The sequence below is a fragment of the Salvia miltiorrhiza genome, chromosome 1 (assembly GCF_028751815.1).
Source record: "Salvia miltiorrhiza cultivar Shanhuang (shh) chromosome 1, IMPLAD_Smil_shh, whole genome shotgun sequence".
Classification (NCBI taxonomy): Eukaryota; Viridiplantae; Streptophyta; class Magnoliopsida; order Lamiales; family Lamiaceae; genus Salvia; species Salvia miltiorrhiza.
The window spans coordinates 13,564,875-13,582,889 of NC_080387.1; the positions used below are offsets into that span (position 1 = coordinate 13,564,875).

General features: G+C 36.9%; 1 protein-coding gene and 1 long non-coding RNA gene across 2 annotated transcripts; one reads left to right on the forward strand and one right to left on the reverse strand.

Moving 5' to 3' along the window:
- The first annotated feature begins 6,769 nt into the window (after nt 1–6,769).
- On the forward strand, nt 6,770–15,011 carry LOC131006647 (uncharacterized). The gene is made up of 2 exons (XM_057933817.1): nt 6,770–7,856; nt 14,872–15,011. The coding sequence occupies exons 1-2, from the start codon at nt 6,911–6,913 to the stop codon at nt 14,874–14,876; spliced, it is 951 nt and encodes a 316-aa protein (XP_057789800.1). The 5' UTR covers nt 6,770–6,910; the 3' UTR covers nt 14,877–15,011.
- Nucleotides 12,170–13,090, reverse strand: LOC131006648 (uncharacterized). Its single transcript, XR_009095667.1, has 2 exons — nt 12,723–13,090; nt 12,170–12,629 (listed from the first exon to the last, which is right to left on the reverse strand). It is a non-coding gene; the product is annotated as an uncharacterized LOC131006648 (long non-coding RNA).
- Nucleotides 15,012–18,015: the final 3,004 nt, after the last annotated feature.

Consider the following 18,015-nt stretch of genomic DNA (forward strand, 5'->3'; position numbering starts at 1 on the left):
TTAGCTTATATAGTTTATTATAGTATTAGTATTGATTTTTTAACTTAAGTAGCATTTGCATCCCGTGCAATGCACGGGAAAATATTTTAATTTTTATATTATATTAAATTAATTTAAATTGAATATATTTGAATTGAATATTAAAAAAATAAAAAATATTCACAATTATAAAATTTTATATTATGAAAAACAAAAATAAAAAAGTAAGTTAAAAAATTAAAAATAAAATACTAATTAAAATGAATTGAAAATATATTTATTCAAAAATGATGAGAGAGGAGAGAGAAATATATAAAACTTTAATATTTAAAAAAAATTAATTTTTATATTTTAAACCAAATATTTTCATAAAATATATTATATTAAAGCTCTTATCGTGATCTTTAATTTGATATGCATATTGAAAATTTTATGATTAATCGAATTTCACAATTTTGAAAAGAAATGTAACAACAAATAAGAAGTTAAAGAAAATGAAAATAAAAAGGAAAATATATAGTTTAAACACAATCCTTCTATTTTATTATAACTACAAAATTGTCACTCAATTTTGAAATTGATTTCAAATTGAAACTCTCTTTTTAATATAATACGAGAAACATTTTTATATTCCTAAATTTATATAAAATTGATATCAACTCAATATCATATTTATAAATATAATAAAAATGAACTTTCATCAATTAGATATATTTTATTTGAATATTGAAAAGCAAAAAAAATCACAATAATAAAAATTGATAGAATTATGTAAAGACAAAAAAATAAATAAAAAATAAAAAATAATTAAAACAATTGATTTATTCAAAAAAAGATGAGAGAAGAGAGAGATTTTTTTTTTAAATTTTAATCTTTAAATAAATATAACTTTTATATTTCAAATGAAATATTTACATAAGCTATATCAAATTAAAGCTCTTATCGTGATCTTTAATTTGATACGCATATTAAATATATTATAATTATGCGAATTCCATAATTTTAGAAAAAAACAAAACAAAGAAATAAAAAGTTAAAGAAAAACAAAATAAACCTTTTTATAAATTATAGAATTTTAAATAAACCTTTTGTGAGTTAGTGACTTAATAAATACTTTAATTAGATATGAGAGAATGTGAGTGAGAGATAGTGGGGTTGTGAATGGATCATTTAATTCATAACCTTCATATTAAAAATATTTTCAAAATTACCATTAAAATCAGTTTCAAATTGATTTGAAATCAAGTTTAAATTGAGAACTCCCTTTTAAATATAGTATAGATTAGCATTTGCACTCGTGCAACGCACGAAAAATATTTTTATATTTTATTATATAGTATAAAATTGATTATCATTTAATTATTACATAAAAATTCTAAATATAATTAAAAATACTACTCCTTCCGTCCCACTAGACTTGGCACTTTTGAGTTGGGCACGGAGATTAAGAATAAAGGGAGGAGAGTGTAAAGTTGGTAGGGTCCACTTATTTTATGTGAGTAGAAAAAGTAGAGACCACATGCTATTTTAGAAAAGTGTCAATTCTAGTGGGACAAACTAAAAAGGTGTCATATCCCAGTTTTTAATCACTGATTAAAGACTTAATAATTAGGGTTCGGCATCCATTAATAATAAAACTGATTTGATTTATCTGATGTGATTTAATTGTTATATATGTGTTTTGATGTGCTTAATTCTTATTGTTATTTAAATCCGTTTGAGATTTAAAGGATTATTGAGTAGTCAATAATTATTATTTCGGATTATAACTGACTTAGCAAAGTCATGTTAATTAATTTATATACGATAGAAATAGTATTTCTATTATTTACTTGAAGTCGTAATTAATTTTCGACTTATAAAACGAGTTATAAAATATGTAATTTATAGAGAGTTATAACGAAGCTTCGTTATATGGGAACCCGAAATTAGTATTACAAATACAGAATAAGGATTTTATTCATCACATTCATCTAGCACCTACACATACTTTTCATTTCCACATCCATCTTACTCTTAAATAAATTGATGGTGTTGGAAACACTCATCATATGCCAACCATTCCACTAAATAAAGAGATTCTCCAGATCAGCCCATTCCTTTTGCCAGCCATCTTCTACACCTTTAACATCTCAACATGCAACTTACTTTTATTTAACCAAAATCAGCAGCCAACATTCCTCCCATTCCTCCTTAGTTCTTCAATAGCCAAAGAAGAGATTGACTTCATTCAAAGCTCTTACAGTAAACCTCAAGAGGTAAAACTTGCTTTAATACTCCATTAATTTTCAGTTTCTAACATTCTGATCCAAGCTATACGTTCTTATGCTTGAATTATAATTCACAGATTCCAGCTAGACACCAAATACCAGCTACATCGAGGTTACTCCAAATTTCTCTTTATATTTTTTTTTCTAGTTAATATCGAATCAAGCATCAAAGAACAACAGAAGAATACGCACGCACACATGTTAATATATTTTCTAAGCTATTACATTTACAAGGTTTGATTTTTGCTAAGGAAATGATAAATGAATGATGAAAGAACAGATTTCTAAACAAAACCCTAGCTTTGCTATACTTGTGAATCTGGACTGAAATTTTGGGGGTTCTTGTACTCTGTCTTGTGTGTGTGTCCGGGAACGGAGTGACGGGGGTGAGAGCAGCCGGCGGCTGCTCATGGCCGGCGACGGCGCGGCGGTAACCGCCTAGCCTTTGTCCTGCCAAAAACGAGAGAGAAGAGGGTAGAGAGAGAATTGGTTAGGATTTCAGTTTAAAATAAAAAAAATAAAAGAGAGAGAGAGACGGGAAAAAGGGGAAGAGAGAGAGAGAGAAGGGAGGACTCATCTTCTCCGGTGACGACGATGCGGCGGCATCGGCAGCGGCGACACGGCGGCGAGAGCAACGGGCTGTTCCTGACCGGCCGGAAAAGAGGAAAAGAGGGGGAAATTTCAGATCTGGGTTTAAAAATAGAAAAGAGAGGAAAAGGGGGAAGATTTGGAACTTACCTTTCCGGCGAGACAAAGCTCGGCCTCCACCGCGATTTCAGCCACGACGGACGACGGAGGAGGCGGCCAGGCGGCGGCCGTGCGCTCCCTATGGCGGAGAGGGCAGATGCCCTGTTCCAGACGACGGGAAAAAGAGGAAGCTACCCCGCGCCCTTGTCCGAGCAGGAGCCGAAGGAGGAAGACCAGATGGACGGCGGCCGAGCTCCTTCACGGCGAGGCGGCGTGCGGCTGACTTCCGGTGAGACCGAGAGACGAGAGGGAGAGAAGAGAAGAGAGCCGAGAGGTAGAGAGGGAGAGTGAGGCGCTGAGCCTTGAGTGTGGGTGTTATGTGTTTGTGTGTTGTGTGTTATGTTAGGGTTAGTGTTTAGGTTGGGCTCAAGATTTTGGGCTTGTATGTGGCCCAAAATTTTAAAAAAAAGAGAGAAGGGAAGGGGCCGATTTTTTTTATTTAAAATATACTGGGCCCATTTTATTTTAAATTATGTTGGGTATTTATTTAAATTGCTTGGGGCCCATTTTAATTAATTTTGGGCTGTTAATTGATTAATAAAGCCTACGAATTTTGGCCCTATTTATTTTTTTAAAATGTTTGAATTTCACTAAATTAATTTAGTGAATTTAAATCTCTTGATTTAAAATTTAATATTTAAAGTTGGGATTATTTATTCTAAATAAAGTCCATTCTATTATTTAAATTATTAATGAACTTTAAAGCAAATATTTTGGGATTAAGCCCCATTTATTATATGATAAAATTATTTTCAAAGCTTACGAGTATGGATTTTTTTTTAAATGGTTAAAATGTTTTATTTCATCTCAATGGATTTTAAAATGTTTTATTATTTATAAATGAATAATGGAATTTCTTATTTATTTACATAAAAAAAAATGAAATGTATAGAATATTATAAATATGGTTTCTTTTAAAAGAAAAAAAAAAGAAGATTAAATTATTTTATGAGTAATTCCATTATAATGGAATTAAAATGTCCTATTAGAATGGCTTCATGTTAAAAAAAAATATTGAGACTATTTATGTGGAATTGTGTCATAGAATGATTAAGTATATGATTTACTTTATCAAATGAGCTTGGGATTTAATTGAGATATTAAATTGCTAAGCATATGTTTATAAATGATTTATTTATTTAAGTGATGAAAATGTGCGAAGTATGAGAAAGCATGATTTATAATGATTAAATTTTCAGGGTAATAATATATAGCTTGTTCTTAATTGATGGAGTACTTGACTAAATGACGGGTGTAGAAGGAAGTTATGGATTATGTACATGTTGATGTTCGAACAATTGGGTTCGAACCTATATGATAGTTACATGATAAGTGATTACATTTTATTGATTGAATGAAACGAGATTAATATGGATGCTGCTAGAACCCTAAAACTTTAAAAGATACCCTAGGCACGTAGAATTAGACTTTGTCTTATGACAATTTCTTCACGAACTTATCGACTCTTCATCAATGAAGGTCCGGGCGATAGAAAGTGAAGCAGAAGAAGAAACGATTCCACGCCAGCTTTAAGAACAATTGAGGTGGGCATTACTTTTACTATACGTATATAGAGATCCCCTGCGTGTCGTAGGCCTCTTATACGAATATATGCATGAGATGATTTTAACTGTTAATTTCAGTTTATTATTATGCCCAAATGATAAATGACTCTTATGAAATGAAAATGAAATGTTCATGAAATGAAATGAAATGTTTATGAAATGATTGACTGCCAAAAATGTTTATGTTTTTATATGTATCCTATCTGTGTTGGTTCGCCAACTTTAAAGGAAATCCAATTGGGATCCTATGCTAGACAAAGGTCGCTAGCTAGGGTTAACGTGTACACTCATGGAGACCGCGAGTCGCTTGCGACCGGTCTTGGCGTCCGTGGTAAGGAGGCCTCCTTCCCGGCGCGTGACAGAAAGGACAGATATGGATCATATAGACTGAAAATGGGATGCATCCACCTTTATGAAAATGAACGAAATGTTTTAGTAAGCGCAGGTCATTTATGAAAACCCCTGTGTGTTACTGTTATGGCAGTTCAATTTATATATGTATGCATGTTGTATTTTCGGCTTATGTCACTGAGTATTTTTATACTCAGCCCTGCATGTATTTCTAAATGTGCAGGTTGAGCAGGCGATGGAATGGATCGGTGTTGAGCGGATTTCCCTTTTGATGTTTATGTAATGAAACTTTGAGTATGCATCTCCATATGCATAACTCACACGTTTTTCCGCTGCAAACACTCTGAATTTGTTATCGTATTGTGGAACCTATTACTCCTTCATTTTGTTTAACTTTCATTTGGGGTTTAGTCGTTATGGCTGGCTCGTTTGTTAATTACCCAAGTGGTTATATATATATATATATATATATATATATATATATATACCACTAGTTTGTTGTTATTAATGTTGGTTATTTAGTAAATCCCTTTTAAATTTCCATTTCTTATTGTTCACCCAAGTCATAACCCCGGTTAACCCGTCATTGGGATAGTGGGCTGTGACAGAGTGGTATCAGAGCAGTTCGTTTGCTCTGGCCCTAGAAACCTTATTCTAAAAAGCCAAGTCTAGTTTGATTCACTAGACATACGTGGGTTCATACGACACCGCTCAACACTCCATTACATCGTGCTCAATCAAGGAAAAAGGTAACTGCAGTTTCAACGTTTTAAAGATGTTATTGTTCTAAACTGTTTCATGAAAATGTTTATGTAAAGAGCATGCTATGATGAAATGTTGAATGTTTTGCCTTTCATTGAAATGTTGAATGTTTTGCCTTTCATGGCATATCATTGCAGTTATGATGTTATGATAAGAGAAGAATGATAGAGAATTGACACATGCTTTCCCCAGAAAACATAGATTGCTATAAGTTGCATGATCACTATTCTAAAAGAACATAGACTGCTGGATTAGTAGGATATCTCTACAATCTAGATTTTTAAAGTGATGATGTAGAAGAATGAAAGAGAACTTAGAGCATTTCAGCTCCCACAAGAAAACAATGGTTCTTTTGAACTACAAAGAGGAATGAAAAGACATGTACACGTTGAAGGAAAAACACGGGATGATGATACAAGACGAATTCAAGGCAAACGCTGCATCAAGGGTTTGAGCATAGTCTCTACGTTCAAATGTTCACACGCGATGGAACACCGAATCGACTTTTAGTACACGATAGATTTTAAGAACAGTATGCTTTGCCTATATATATGTATATATTTGTGTACATGTTATACGTGGGGGTTTGGGTTCAATAGGACATAGAACTTTAAATTAAGCTTTTGGTTTGCCAGTACGAACTTGAGTTTTATTATTATGAATAGTTGTCCACGGCTTTCTAAGTTCGGGATGATGTCTCCCGTGTGACTAGAAGGTGATGATGTTGGACCTAGCCAGTCCACATGATCCAAATATCAGTAGACGTATTTTGGGTTGAAAACCCATGTGTTTCAACTTTCGGTTGAAAAGCCAGATGAGTTTTTACTCTAGATCATTTTGTTCGACCTAGTAGTTACTCCTTTCTACCATCTGGTTATTCGTTTGAATTTCTCAACAAATTTTTCTGCACCACTTTGTTTTGATATCGTTCAAGAATTGAGCCTTACAATTGTTGAGTTGTCCTAGTACCCTCTTGTGATCAATAAGGATTTAGATGTTTTGTTATTGATGCTTTCATGATTAAATCAAGATGAATATGTTATGAATTGAGGTAAGGAATATACTGAGGATCTTTTATCTTTGAAGCACAGAATGCCTCCCAGAAGAGCCCCAAGAAACAATGTGGGAACCGCAAACGAACCCCCACGAAGGGTTGAGGAACTTTTTCTTAAACAGAGCCCGCCAACATTCAACGGGACCGGCAACCCGACTGATGCCGAAATCTGGATTAGAGCAATGGAAAGGATTTTCGACTTTCTTTACTGTTCTGACCAAGAGAGACTCTCTTGTGTTGCATTCCAACTAACTGGGTCGGCAGATTTTTGGTGGGAAACCAAGAAGAGGGCAATGACCCTCGAACAATTGGAAAACCTGACTTGGGAAGACTTCAAGACGGAGATCTACGATAAATACATTCCCAAGAGCTACAGAAAGAAGAAAGAGACGGAGTTTTTCAATCTGAAACAAAACAAGATGTCCGTGACGGAATACGATCGCGCTTTCTGCGACATGTCTCGCTATGCCCCTCATCTGATCGACACTGATGAAAAGATGGCCGAGAAGTTTCGTTCAGGCCTTAAGCATGAGATCAAGATGGCGCTTGCTGGTCATGGTAATCTCACCCACTCTGAGGCACTTAGCAGAGCCCTGGATGTTGAAGCAGCCATGCCTGAAGACCGCCCAACCCAGACTCAAGCTTCGGGAAACAACGATCGTGGGAAGAGAAAATGGGATGGCAACAACAACAATAATAGGGGTTACTACAACAACCAAGATAACAAGAGGCCATGGCAAGGAAACATGATGCCACAAGGGCAATGGCAAGGACGACCAGTCAATCCAGGATCAGCTGGAAACAATCAGGGCCAGCTCAGGGCACCTTTGTGTCCCAAATGCTCCAAGTCACATCACGGCATATGCTTGGCTGGCAGCAATACCTGCTTTAAGTGTGGCCAGAAGGGCCATTTTGCCAGAGACTGCCAAGGAAAACCACAAGGAGGAATGAAAGGGCCGAATCAGCCGGGCCAAGTACAACCACTCAGGGCTATCCAAGGCCAACAGTTACTCTACCCACCACCACAGCAGCAGTATCGACCTGCGGCACGTCCACCGCAAATTCCACAGGCAAGAGCCTATGCCTTGCACAAGAATAAGCAAGGAAACAACCAAGGGAATTTGGCAGGTATGGGCACATTACTCGACACACCTGTTATACTTCTGTTTGACACGGGTGCCTCGCATTCTTTTATTGCAAGTGCATGCATAAAAACTTTAAAGCTCCAACCTGAAAAGACTAATCAGGACTTGAGAATTTCTTCACCAATAGGAGGGACGACAGTAGTAACACATGCTTGCTTGAACCTAGAACTCACCATAGGATCGTTTAAGGTCATAGCGAACAACTTGCACGTCATATCGATGGAGGACGTTGATATAATCCTGGGGATGGACTGGCTAGCGGAGAACTATGCCACAATATTGTGCCAAGAGCGGAGAATCGCTTTCAACTTTCCAGGAAGGGACGCTTTGAGTTTCCACGGAATATGCAGGAGGAACAGAGTGCCGACTATTTCAGCTTTACAGGCAAGAAAGATGATGAACAAGAAAGACTGCCAAGCCTTCCTCGTATACCTGAACGGGGGAATTGAGACCGAAAAGACAATGGAAGATGTAGAGATCGTGCGGGATTTTCAAGATGTCTTCCCAGAAAATTTGCCAGGATTACCACCTGACAGACAAGTAGAATTCACCATCGATCTAGAGCCAGGAGCGGCGCCGGTATCAAAAGCACCGTACAGAATGGGCCCGAAGGAATTGGAAGAGTTGAAAATCCAGTTACAAGAGTTGCTGGACCTAGGCTTCATCAGGCCTAGTGTGTCCCCATGGGGAGCGCCGGTGCTGTTTGTCAAGAAGAAAGATGGAACCTTGAGATTGTGCATCGATTATCGAGAGCTGAACAAGCTAACGCTTAAGAACAAGTATCCATTGCCCAGAATTGATGATTTATTCGACCAACTCAAGGGCGCGAGTGTTTTCTCCAAAATCGATTTGAAGTCTGGGTATCATCAGTTAAAGGTTAGACATGAAGATATACCCAAAACGGCTTTCCGAACAAGATATGGTCACTACGAGTTCGTAGTTGTACCGTTCGGACTAACAAATGCACCAGCTGTGTTCATGGACCTCATGAACAGAGTATTTCATCCTTATTTGGATAAATTCGTCTTGGTGTTTATTGATGATATCCTCATTTACTCCAAGAATGAAGAAGAACACAAGGAACATCTGAGAACTGTTTTGCAAACTCTTAGGGCTGAACGCCTTTATGCCAAATTCAACAAATGTGAGTTTTGGCTCAAAGAAGTTACATTTCTGGGACATATTGTATCTTCAGAAGGTATTAAGGTGGACCCCGCCAAAGTGGAAGCAGTACAAGGATGGAAGTCGCCAACTACCCCAAACGAGATCAGAAGTTTCTTGGGATTGGCTGGCTACTATCGAAGATTCATTGAGGGATTTTCCAAGATAGCAAGGCCGATGACGCAATTGCTCCGAAAGGGAATTAAATACACATGGACTAACGAGTGTGAAGAAAGTTTTCAGCTGCTCAAGGAAAAGCTAACTACAGCGCCAGTGCTAACAATTCCGGAACCAGACAAGGAGTATGTGGTCTACACGGATGCATCAAAGAACGGACTAGGATGCGTTTTGATGCAGGAAGGCAAAGTGATTGCATATGCATCGCGGCAACTTAGGCCACACGAATTGAATTATCCGACCCATGATCTTGAACTAGCGGCGGTAGTGCACGCACTAAAAATTTGGAGACATTATCTATATGGTGTCAGGTGTGAGATTTACACCGATCACAAAAGTCTGAAGTACTTCTTCGAGCAAAAAGATCTCAACATGAGACAGCGAAGGTGGCTCGAATTAGTAAAAGATTATGACTGTGGTATAAATTATCACCCGGGGAAGGCCAATGTAGTAGCCGACGCATTGAGCCGCAAGGTCCCATTGAAACTGGGATACATCCTTACAAAGGAAGAAGAGCTCATACGAGATTTTGATAGGATGAAATTAGAGGTGATAAACCCACCTGCTACAATAGCGGGGGTGGTCGCGATTATACCAAATTTGAGGAAATTGGTGGTAGAAGCTCAAAGGAAGGATGATAAATTGGAGAAATTACGAGCTAAGATAAGAGAAGGAAATCTTAAGAACTACCACGAAGAAGCCGATAATGCTATTTTCTTTGAGAGGAGAATATGCATCCCTCATGACGAGGAACTCAAGAACAAGATCATGAGCGAAGCCCATGACACTCCTTATGTCGCCCACCCGGGAAGCACTAAGATGTATCAAGATCTAAAAGAGAATTTCTGGTGGGAAGGAATGAAACGAGACGTGGCTTTATTCGTCGAAAAGTGTCTAGTTTGCCAGCAAGTAAAGGCTTTACACCAACGACCTTACGGCGAGCTACAGCCTTTGGAGATTCCAGAATGGAAATGGGACGATATTGCAATGGACTTTGTTACAGGATTGCCAAAAACAAGACGAGGTAACACGGTAATATGGGTCATTGTAGACAGACTCACAAAGAGTGCACACTTTCTGCCTATCCCTATCACGTATAGATCAGATAAGTTAGCCCAACTCTACATCAAGGAGATCGTGCGTTTACATGGGGTGCCGAAGACAATCACGTCCGACAGAGATTCTAAGTTTACCTCCAGATTCTGGATAAGCTTGCAGAAGGAATTGGGAACAAGGTTGAATTTCAGCACAGCTTTCCACCCGCAGACCGACGGTCAGTCCGAAAGGACAATTCAAACGCTAGAAGATATGCTAAGGACTGTTGTGCTAGATAGAGGAGAAGATTGGGAGCGTGTGTTGCCACTAATCGAATTTGCTTACAACAACAGCTATCAAGCAACTATCGCCATGGCACCTTATGAGGCGTTATACGGGAAGAAATGTAGATCGCCGCTTTACTGGGATGAAGTCGGCGAAAGAAGAATCTTGGGGCCAGATACAGTAGGCGAGATGATCGAGATCGTCCGTCAGATTCGACAGCGTATTAAAGAAGCCCAAGATAGACAGAAGTCTTATGCCGACAAACGACGAACCAACTTGCAGTTTGAGTGTGAGGATACAGTCTTTCTGAAGGTTTCTCCCTCTAAAGGGATTACAAGATTTGGCGTAAAGGGTAAGCTTAGACCCCGTTTTATAGGACCCTATGAGATCCTAGAAAGGGTGGGCCCGGTAGCTTACAGGCTGGCGTTGCCGCCAAGCCTTGGGAATGTGCATAATGTGTTTCATGTGTCGCAGTTGAGAAAATATGTTTATGATCCAAAACACGTGATCCAAAGGGACGACGTTATCCTCAGCCCAGATATGAGCTATGAAGAGAGGCCCGAATCTATTATAGATCGGAAAGTCCAAGTACTAAGGAATAAGTCGATACCCTTAGTAAAAGTCCTTTGGAAGCACCATGATCAAGAAGAGGCGACATGGGAACTCGAGTCTAGCATGAAGGAGAAATACCCAGAATTATTTCCTGAGGTACAAATTTTGGGACGAAATTTATTTTAAGGGGGATAGTATGTCATATCCCAGTTTTTAATCACTGATTAAAGACTTAATAATTAGGGTTCGGCATCCATTAATAATAAAACTGATTTGATTTATCTGATGTGATTTAATTGTTATATATGTGTTTTGATGTGCTTAATTCTTATTGTTATTTAAATCCGTTTGAGATTTAAAGGATTATTGAGTAGTCAATAATTATTATTTCGGATTATAACTGACTTAGCAAAGTCATGTTAATTAATTTATATACGATAGAAATAGTATTTCTATTATTTACTTGAAGTCGTAATTAATTTTCGACTTATAAAACGAGTTATAAAATATGTAATTTATAGAGAGTTATAACGAAGCTTCGTTATATGGGAACCCGAAATTAGTATTACAAATACAGAATAAGGATTTTATTCATCACATTCATCTAGCACCTACACATACTTTTCATTTCCACATCCATCTTACTCTTAAATAAATTGATGGTGTTGGAAACACTCATCATATGCCAACCATTCCACTAAATAAAGAGATTCTCCAGATCAGCCCATTCCTTTTGCCAGCCATCTTCTACACCTTTAACATCTCAACATGCAACTTACTTTTATTTAACCAAAATCAGCAGCCAACATTCCTCCCATTCCTCCTTAGTTCTTCAATAGCCAAAGAAGAGATTGACTTCATTCAAAGCTCTTACAGTAAACCTCAAGAGGTAAAACTTGCTTTAATACTCCATTAATTTTCAGTTTCTAACATTCTGATCCAAGCTATACGTTCTTATGCTTGAATTATAATTCACAGATTCCAGCTAGACACCAAATACCAGCTACATCGAGGTTACTCCAAATTTCTCTTTATATTTTTTTTTCTAGTTAATATCGAATCAAGCATCAAAGAACAACAGAAGAATACGCACGCACACATGTTAATATATTTTCTAAGCTATTACATTTACAAGGTTTGATTTTTGCTAAGGAAATGATAAATGAATGATGAAAGAACAGATTTCTAAACAAAACCCTAGCTTTGCTATACTTGTGAATCTGGACTGAAATTTTGGGGGTTCTTGTACTCTGTCTTGTGTGTGTGTCCGGGAACGGAGTGACGGGGGTGAGAGCAGCCGGCGGCTGCTCATGGCCGGCGACGGCGCGGCGGTAACCGCCTAGCCTTTGTCCTGCCAAAAACGAGAGAGAAGAGGGTAGAGAGAGAATTGGTTAGGATTTCAGTTTAAAATAAAAAAAATAAAAGAGAGAGAGAGACGGGAAAAAGGGGAAGAGAGAGAGAGAGAAGGGAGGACTCATCTTCTCCGGTGACGACGATGCGGCGGCATCGGCAGCGGCGACACGGCGGCGGGAGCAACGGGCTGTTCCTGACCGGCCGGAAAAGAGGAAAAGAGGGGGAAATTTCAGATCTGGGTTTAAAAATAGAAAAGAGAGGAAAAGGGGGAAGATTTGGAACTTACCTTTCCGGCGAGACAAAGCTCGGCCTCCACCGCGATTTCAGCCACGACGGACGACGGAGGAGGCGGCCAGGCGGCGGCCGTGCGCTCCCTATGGCGGAGAGGGCAGATGCCCTGTTCCAGACGACGGGAAAAAGAGGAAGCTACCCCGCGCCCTTGTTCGAGCAGGAGCCGAAGGAGGAAGACCAGATGGACGGCGGCCGAGCTCCTTCACGGCGAGGCGGCGTGCGGCTGACTTCCGGTGAGACCGAGAGACGAGAGGGAGAGAAGAGAAGAGAGCCGAGAGGTAGAGAGGGAGAGTGAGGCGCTGAGCCTTGAGTGTGGGTGTTATGTGTTTGTGTGTTGTGTGTTATGTTAGGGTTAGTGTTTAGGTTGGGCTCAAGGTTTTGGGCTTGTATGTGGGCCGAAAATTTTAAAAAAAAGAGAGAAGGGAAGGGGCCGATTTTTTTTATTTAAAATATACTGGGCCCATTTTATTTTAAATTATGTTGGGTATTTATTTAAATTGCTTGGGCCCATTTTAATTAATTTTGGGCTGTTAATTGATTAATAAAGCCTAAGAATTTTGGCCCTATTTATTTTTTTAAAATGTTTGAATTTCACTAAATTAATTTAGTGAATTTAAATCTCTTGATTTAAAATTTAATATTTAAAGTTGGGATTATTTATTCTAAATAAAGTCCATTCTATTATTTAAATTATTAATGGACTTTAAAGCAAATATTTTGGGATTAAGCCCCATTTATTATATGATAAAATTATTTTCAAAGCTTACGAGTATGGATTTTTTTTTTAAATGGTTAAAATGTTTTATTTCATCTCAATGGATTTTAAAATGTTTTATTATTTATAAATGAATAATGGAATTTCTTATTTATTTACATAAAAAAAATGAAATGTATAGAATATTATAAATATGGTTTCTTTTAAAAGAAAAAAAAAAGAAGATTAAATTATTTTATGAGTAATTCCATTATAATGGAATTAAAATGTCCTATTAGAATGGCTTCATGTTAAAAAAAAAATATTGAGACTATTTATGTGGAATTGTGTCATAGAATGATTAAGTATATGATTTACTTTATCAAATGAGCTTGGGATTTAATTGAGATATTAAATTGCTAAGCATATGTTTATAAATGATTTATTTATTTAAGTGATGAAAATGTGCGAAGTATGAGAAAGCATGATTTATAATGATTAAATTTTCAGGGTAATAATATATAGCTTGTTCTTAATTGATGGAGTACTTGACTAAATGACGGGTGTAGAAGGAAGTTATGGATTATGTACATGTTGATGTTCGAACAATTGGGTTCGAACCTATATGATAGTTACATGATAAGTGATTACATTTTATTGATTGAATGAAACGAGATTAATATGGATGCTGCTAGAACCCTAAAACTTTAAAAGATACCATAGGCACGTAGAATTAGACTTTGTCTTATGACAATTTCTTCACGAACTTATCGACTCTTCATCAATGAAGGTCCGGGCGATAGAAAGTGAAGCAGAAGAAGAAACGATTGCACGCCAGCTTTAAGAACAATTGAGGTGGGCATTACTTTTACTATACGTATATAGAGATCCCCTGCGTGTCGTAGGCCTCTTATACGAATATATGCATGAGATGATTTTAACTGTTAATTTCAGTTTATTATTATGCCCAAATGATAAATGACTCTTATGAAATGAAAATGAAATGTTCATGAAATGAAATGAAATGTTTATGAAATGATTGACTGCCAAAAATGTTTATGTTTTTATATGTATCCTATCTGTGTTGGTTCGCCAACTTTAAAGGAAATCCAATTGGGATCCTATGCTAGACAAAGGTCGCTAGCTAGGGTTAACGTGTACACTCATGGAGACCGCGAGTCGCTTGCGACCGGTCTTGGCGTCCGTGGTAAGGAGGCTTCCTTCCCGGCGCGTGACAGAAAGGACAGATATGGATCATATAGACTGAAAATGGGATGCATCCACCTTTATGAAAATGAACGAAATGTTTTAGTAAGCGCAGGTCATTTATGAAAACCCCTGTGTGTTACTGTTATGGCAGTTCAATTTATATATGTATGCATGTTGTATTTTCGGCTTATGTCACTGAGTATTTTTATACTCAGCCCTGCATGTATTTCTAAATGTGCAGGTTGAGCAGGCGATGGAATGGATCGGTGTTGAGCGGATTTCCCTTTTGATGTTTATGTAATGAAACCTTGAGTATGCATCTCCATATGCATAACTCACACGTTTTTCCGCTGCAAACACTCTGAATTTGTTATCGTATTGTGGAACCTATTACTCCTTCATTTTGTTTAACTTTCATTTGGGGTTTAGTCGTTATGGCTGGCTCGTTTGTTAATTACCCAAGTGGTTATATATATATATATATATATATATATATATATATATATATATATATACCACTAGTTTGTTGTTATTAATGTTGGTTATTTAGTAAATCCCTTTTAAATTTCCATTTCTTATTGTTCACCCAAGTCATAACCCCGGTTAACCCGTCATTGGGATAGTGGGCTGTGACAAAAGGCAAGTGTGCCAAGTCTAGTGGGACGGAGGGAGTATAATTTAAGATAAATATATTTTAGTTTAATATAAAAATAATAAGGAATAATTCATATTAATAAAAAATTATATTGTGAAAAAAGAAAACAATACTCACTCCGTCCGCCAAGATTATGGCAATTTGCTTGGGCACGGGATTTTATAAAATTGTTGATGATTTTGATGTAGTGGAGAAAGGGTCCCACCACTTTATGAGATGAGTGGTTGAGATTGAATTTTGAGTGATTTTTTTGTAAATAAAGAGTGTTAGTAAGGATAAAATATTAAAAAGGATGGTGGGACCATTGCCATAAAAGGAAAGTGACATAATCTTGGCGGACGCCCGATATAGTAATTGTGACATAATCTTGGCGGACGGAGGGAGTATAAGTTAAAAGATAATTGAAAAAAATAGATTTATTCAAAAAAAAGAGGAGAGAGGAGAGAAAATTTTCTTAAGTTTTAATCTTTAAATAAATATATTTTTTATATTTTAAATCCAATATTTACATAGCATATGTCATGATCTTTAATTTGATATGCATATCGAATATTTTATAATTAGTAGAATTTCATAATTTTAAAAAGAAATAAAATAGAAAAATAAGAAGTTAAAGAAAAAGAAAAAAAATGTATAGCTTATTAGCTTATAAATAAACCTTCAATTTTAATCTAACTACAAATTGATTTGAAATCAATTTGAAATTGAAAACTCCATTTTTAATACAGTATAGATAGATAGACGATGTACAACTTAATATTATAGATTATTATTATTAGCTTATATACTTTATTATAGTATTAGTATTGATTTTTTTTAAACTTACTTATGTATTTCGATCAAATATTAATTTTATAATGACTCAATTAAGTATTTAATAAAAATATTAACTTTACTTACAAATAATGTATTATATATATGTCATATGTGCCCCTTTTTTCTTACTTTTTGTTTACACATGTTTATTATATACTCATATATTGTTATATTTAATTTTTTTTAGACATATTTATATACTCCCTCTGTCCACGAAATGAGTACCCATTTGTGGGCGGCACGAGTTTTAAGAAATGTATGGAGTGTAGTGTGAATAGTTTAAGGATTCCACTTTTTGAGTGTATTAATTAAAGAGATGTGTGGAGTACACTTGCCAAAAAGGAAAATGGGTACTCATTTCGTGGACGGACGAAAAAGGAAATATGTGTACTCATTTCATGGACGGAGGGAGTATATTTTTTAAATTATACATTCACTCCCAAAAGTTTTCAATTACTAATTTTATATAAAATAAATATTGTGATTTTTTTGCACTCGAAATACTTTTTGTTAGGTCCGTGGGGGGTCTCGAATAGGTGTATGGGGGGGGGATACACCTATAGGCTATTTTTGACTATCTACCAACCTCAATCAGAGGGATCTCAGTCAGAGATAGAAAAGAAACTTTGCATGCAAACCAGACACCTGTTTAACCGAAATTAGTTTTGACCAACAGGGTTGACGACTGATACTGAAAGCTCTTCAGTAAAGAGTTATCAGTTAAGTCACTAGAACTTAACTGATCCACGTAAGGGCTTCAGTCGTGTTTGCAAAGATGAAGATGATATCTCTCTTCCTTACTATCAGAGGATAGTGAGTCAGATTGATATCATACGCAGCGGAAATTAAACTTAGTTTCGAATAGCCTCAGTGGAGCAGATAGTTGGATTAGGGTTTCTCTTTGCTGTTAGTCAGTGTTCAGTTTTATCAATTGAAATAGCACAGTTATGAATGTAAAACTGAAAGCTGTAAATAACACAGAGACTTTTACGTGGTTCGGAAAAACTCTTTCCTACATCCACGGCTGGTTGATCAGACCAACAATCCACTCCGCAAGTGCTTGCCTGGTGCACTGCAAACCGTAAACTGAAGATAAACTCTCTTCAGCACCTACACACCTCGCGTAGGGTTTCCCCACCTACACACCTTGCGTAGGATTTCAGCACCTACACAACTCGCGTAGGATTTCCCTGCTAAGCACACCTCGTGCTCAGACTTCCCTTTCAGAGTTCAGAGTACCTTCCTGAACTCCGAGTCACTCAAACACTCTTATGGGGGAGAGGTTTAAACGAGTGCCAACTATACTTACAAAGAACAAGTTCTTTGAAGCAAGTTTGACCTTTGGCTTCTGGGTACACAGATATATGCCTAGGGTCTAAGAGAATGTATGTAATCAGCAGTGACTGATTTTGGCTTTGGAATTCTCTTCTTCGATTCAAGCTTTGAGCGGTTAAGCTTTAGGCTGAGTAGCTATTTCGGCAGAGCTTCAGCTTATGTCGTTGAATCGGTGAAGATTGAAGTGATCCTCGAGCGCTATTTGTAGGAGAACTCTTGAATAGATTCGTTGGCGTAAATCGTCCTCAAGATTTCTTCCGTTGGAGAGCAATTCGAATTTGGGCTGAGGCTTCAATCTTCGAGGTTCCTTGTCTGTGTGGAAACGGCTCTCTTTGAAGGGCAGGAGATGTGACATCTCTGAAAAGTAGCCACCAGATAGGAATGACCTCTGCAGAGATAAGATATTGAGTTATCTCTGCATTTAATGCGGCTGTACTTTGAGCGTACGTGACTTCCTCTGAACGTTGGAAGATCAGTCCTAGGAGGAATGTTCAACTGATACTTGACTTTAGTATCAGTCTATGGCGCGCATTAAATAATCAGTCTTCAACTGATTCTTCAACTGACACTTCAGTTGGT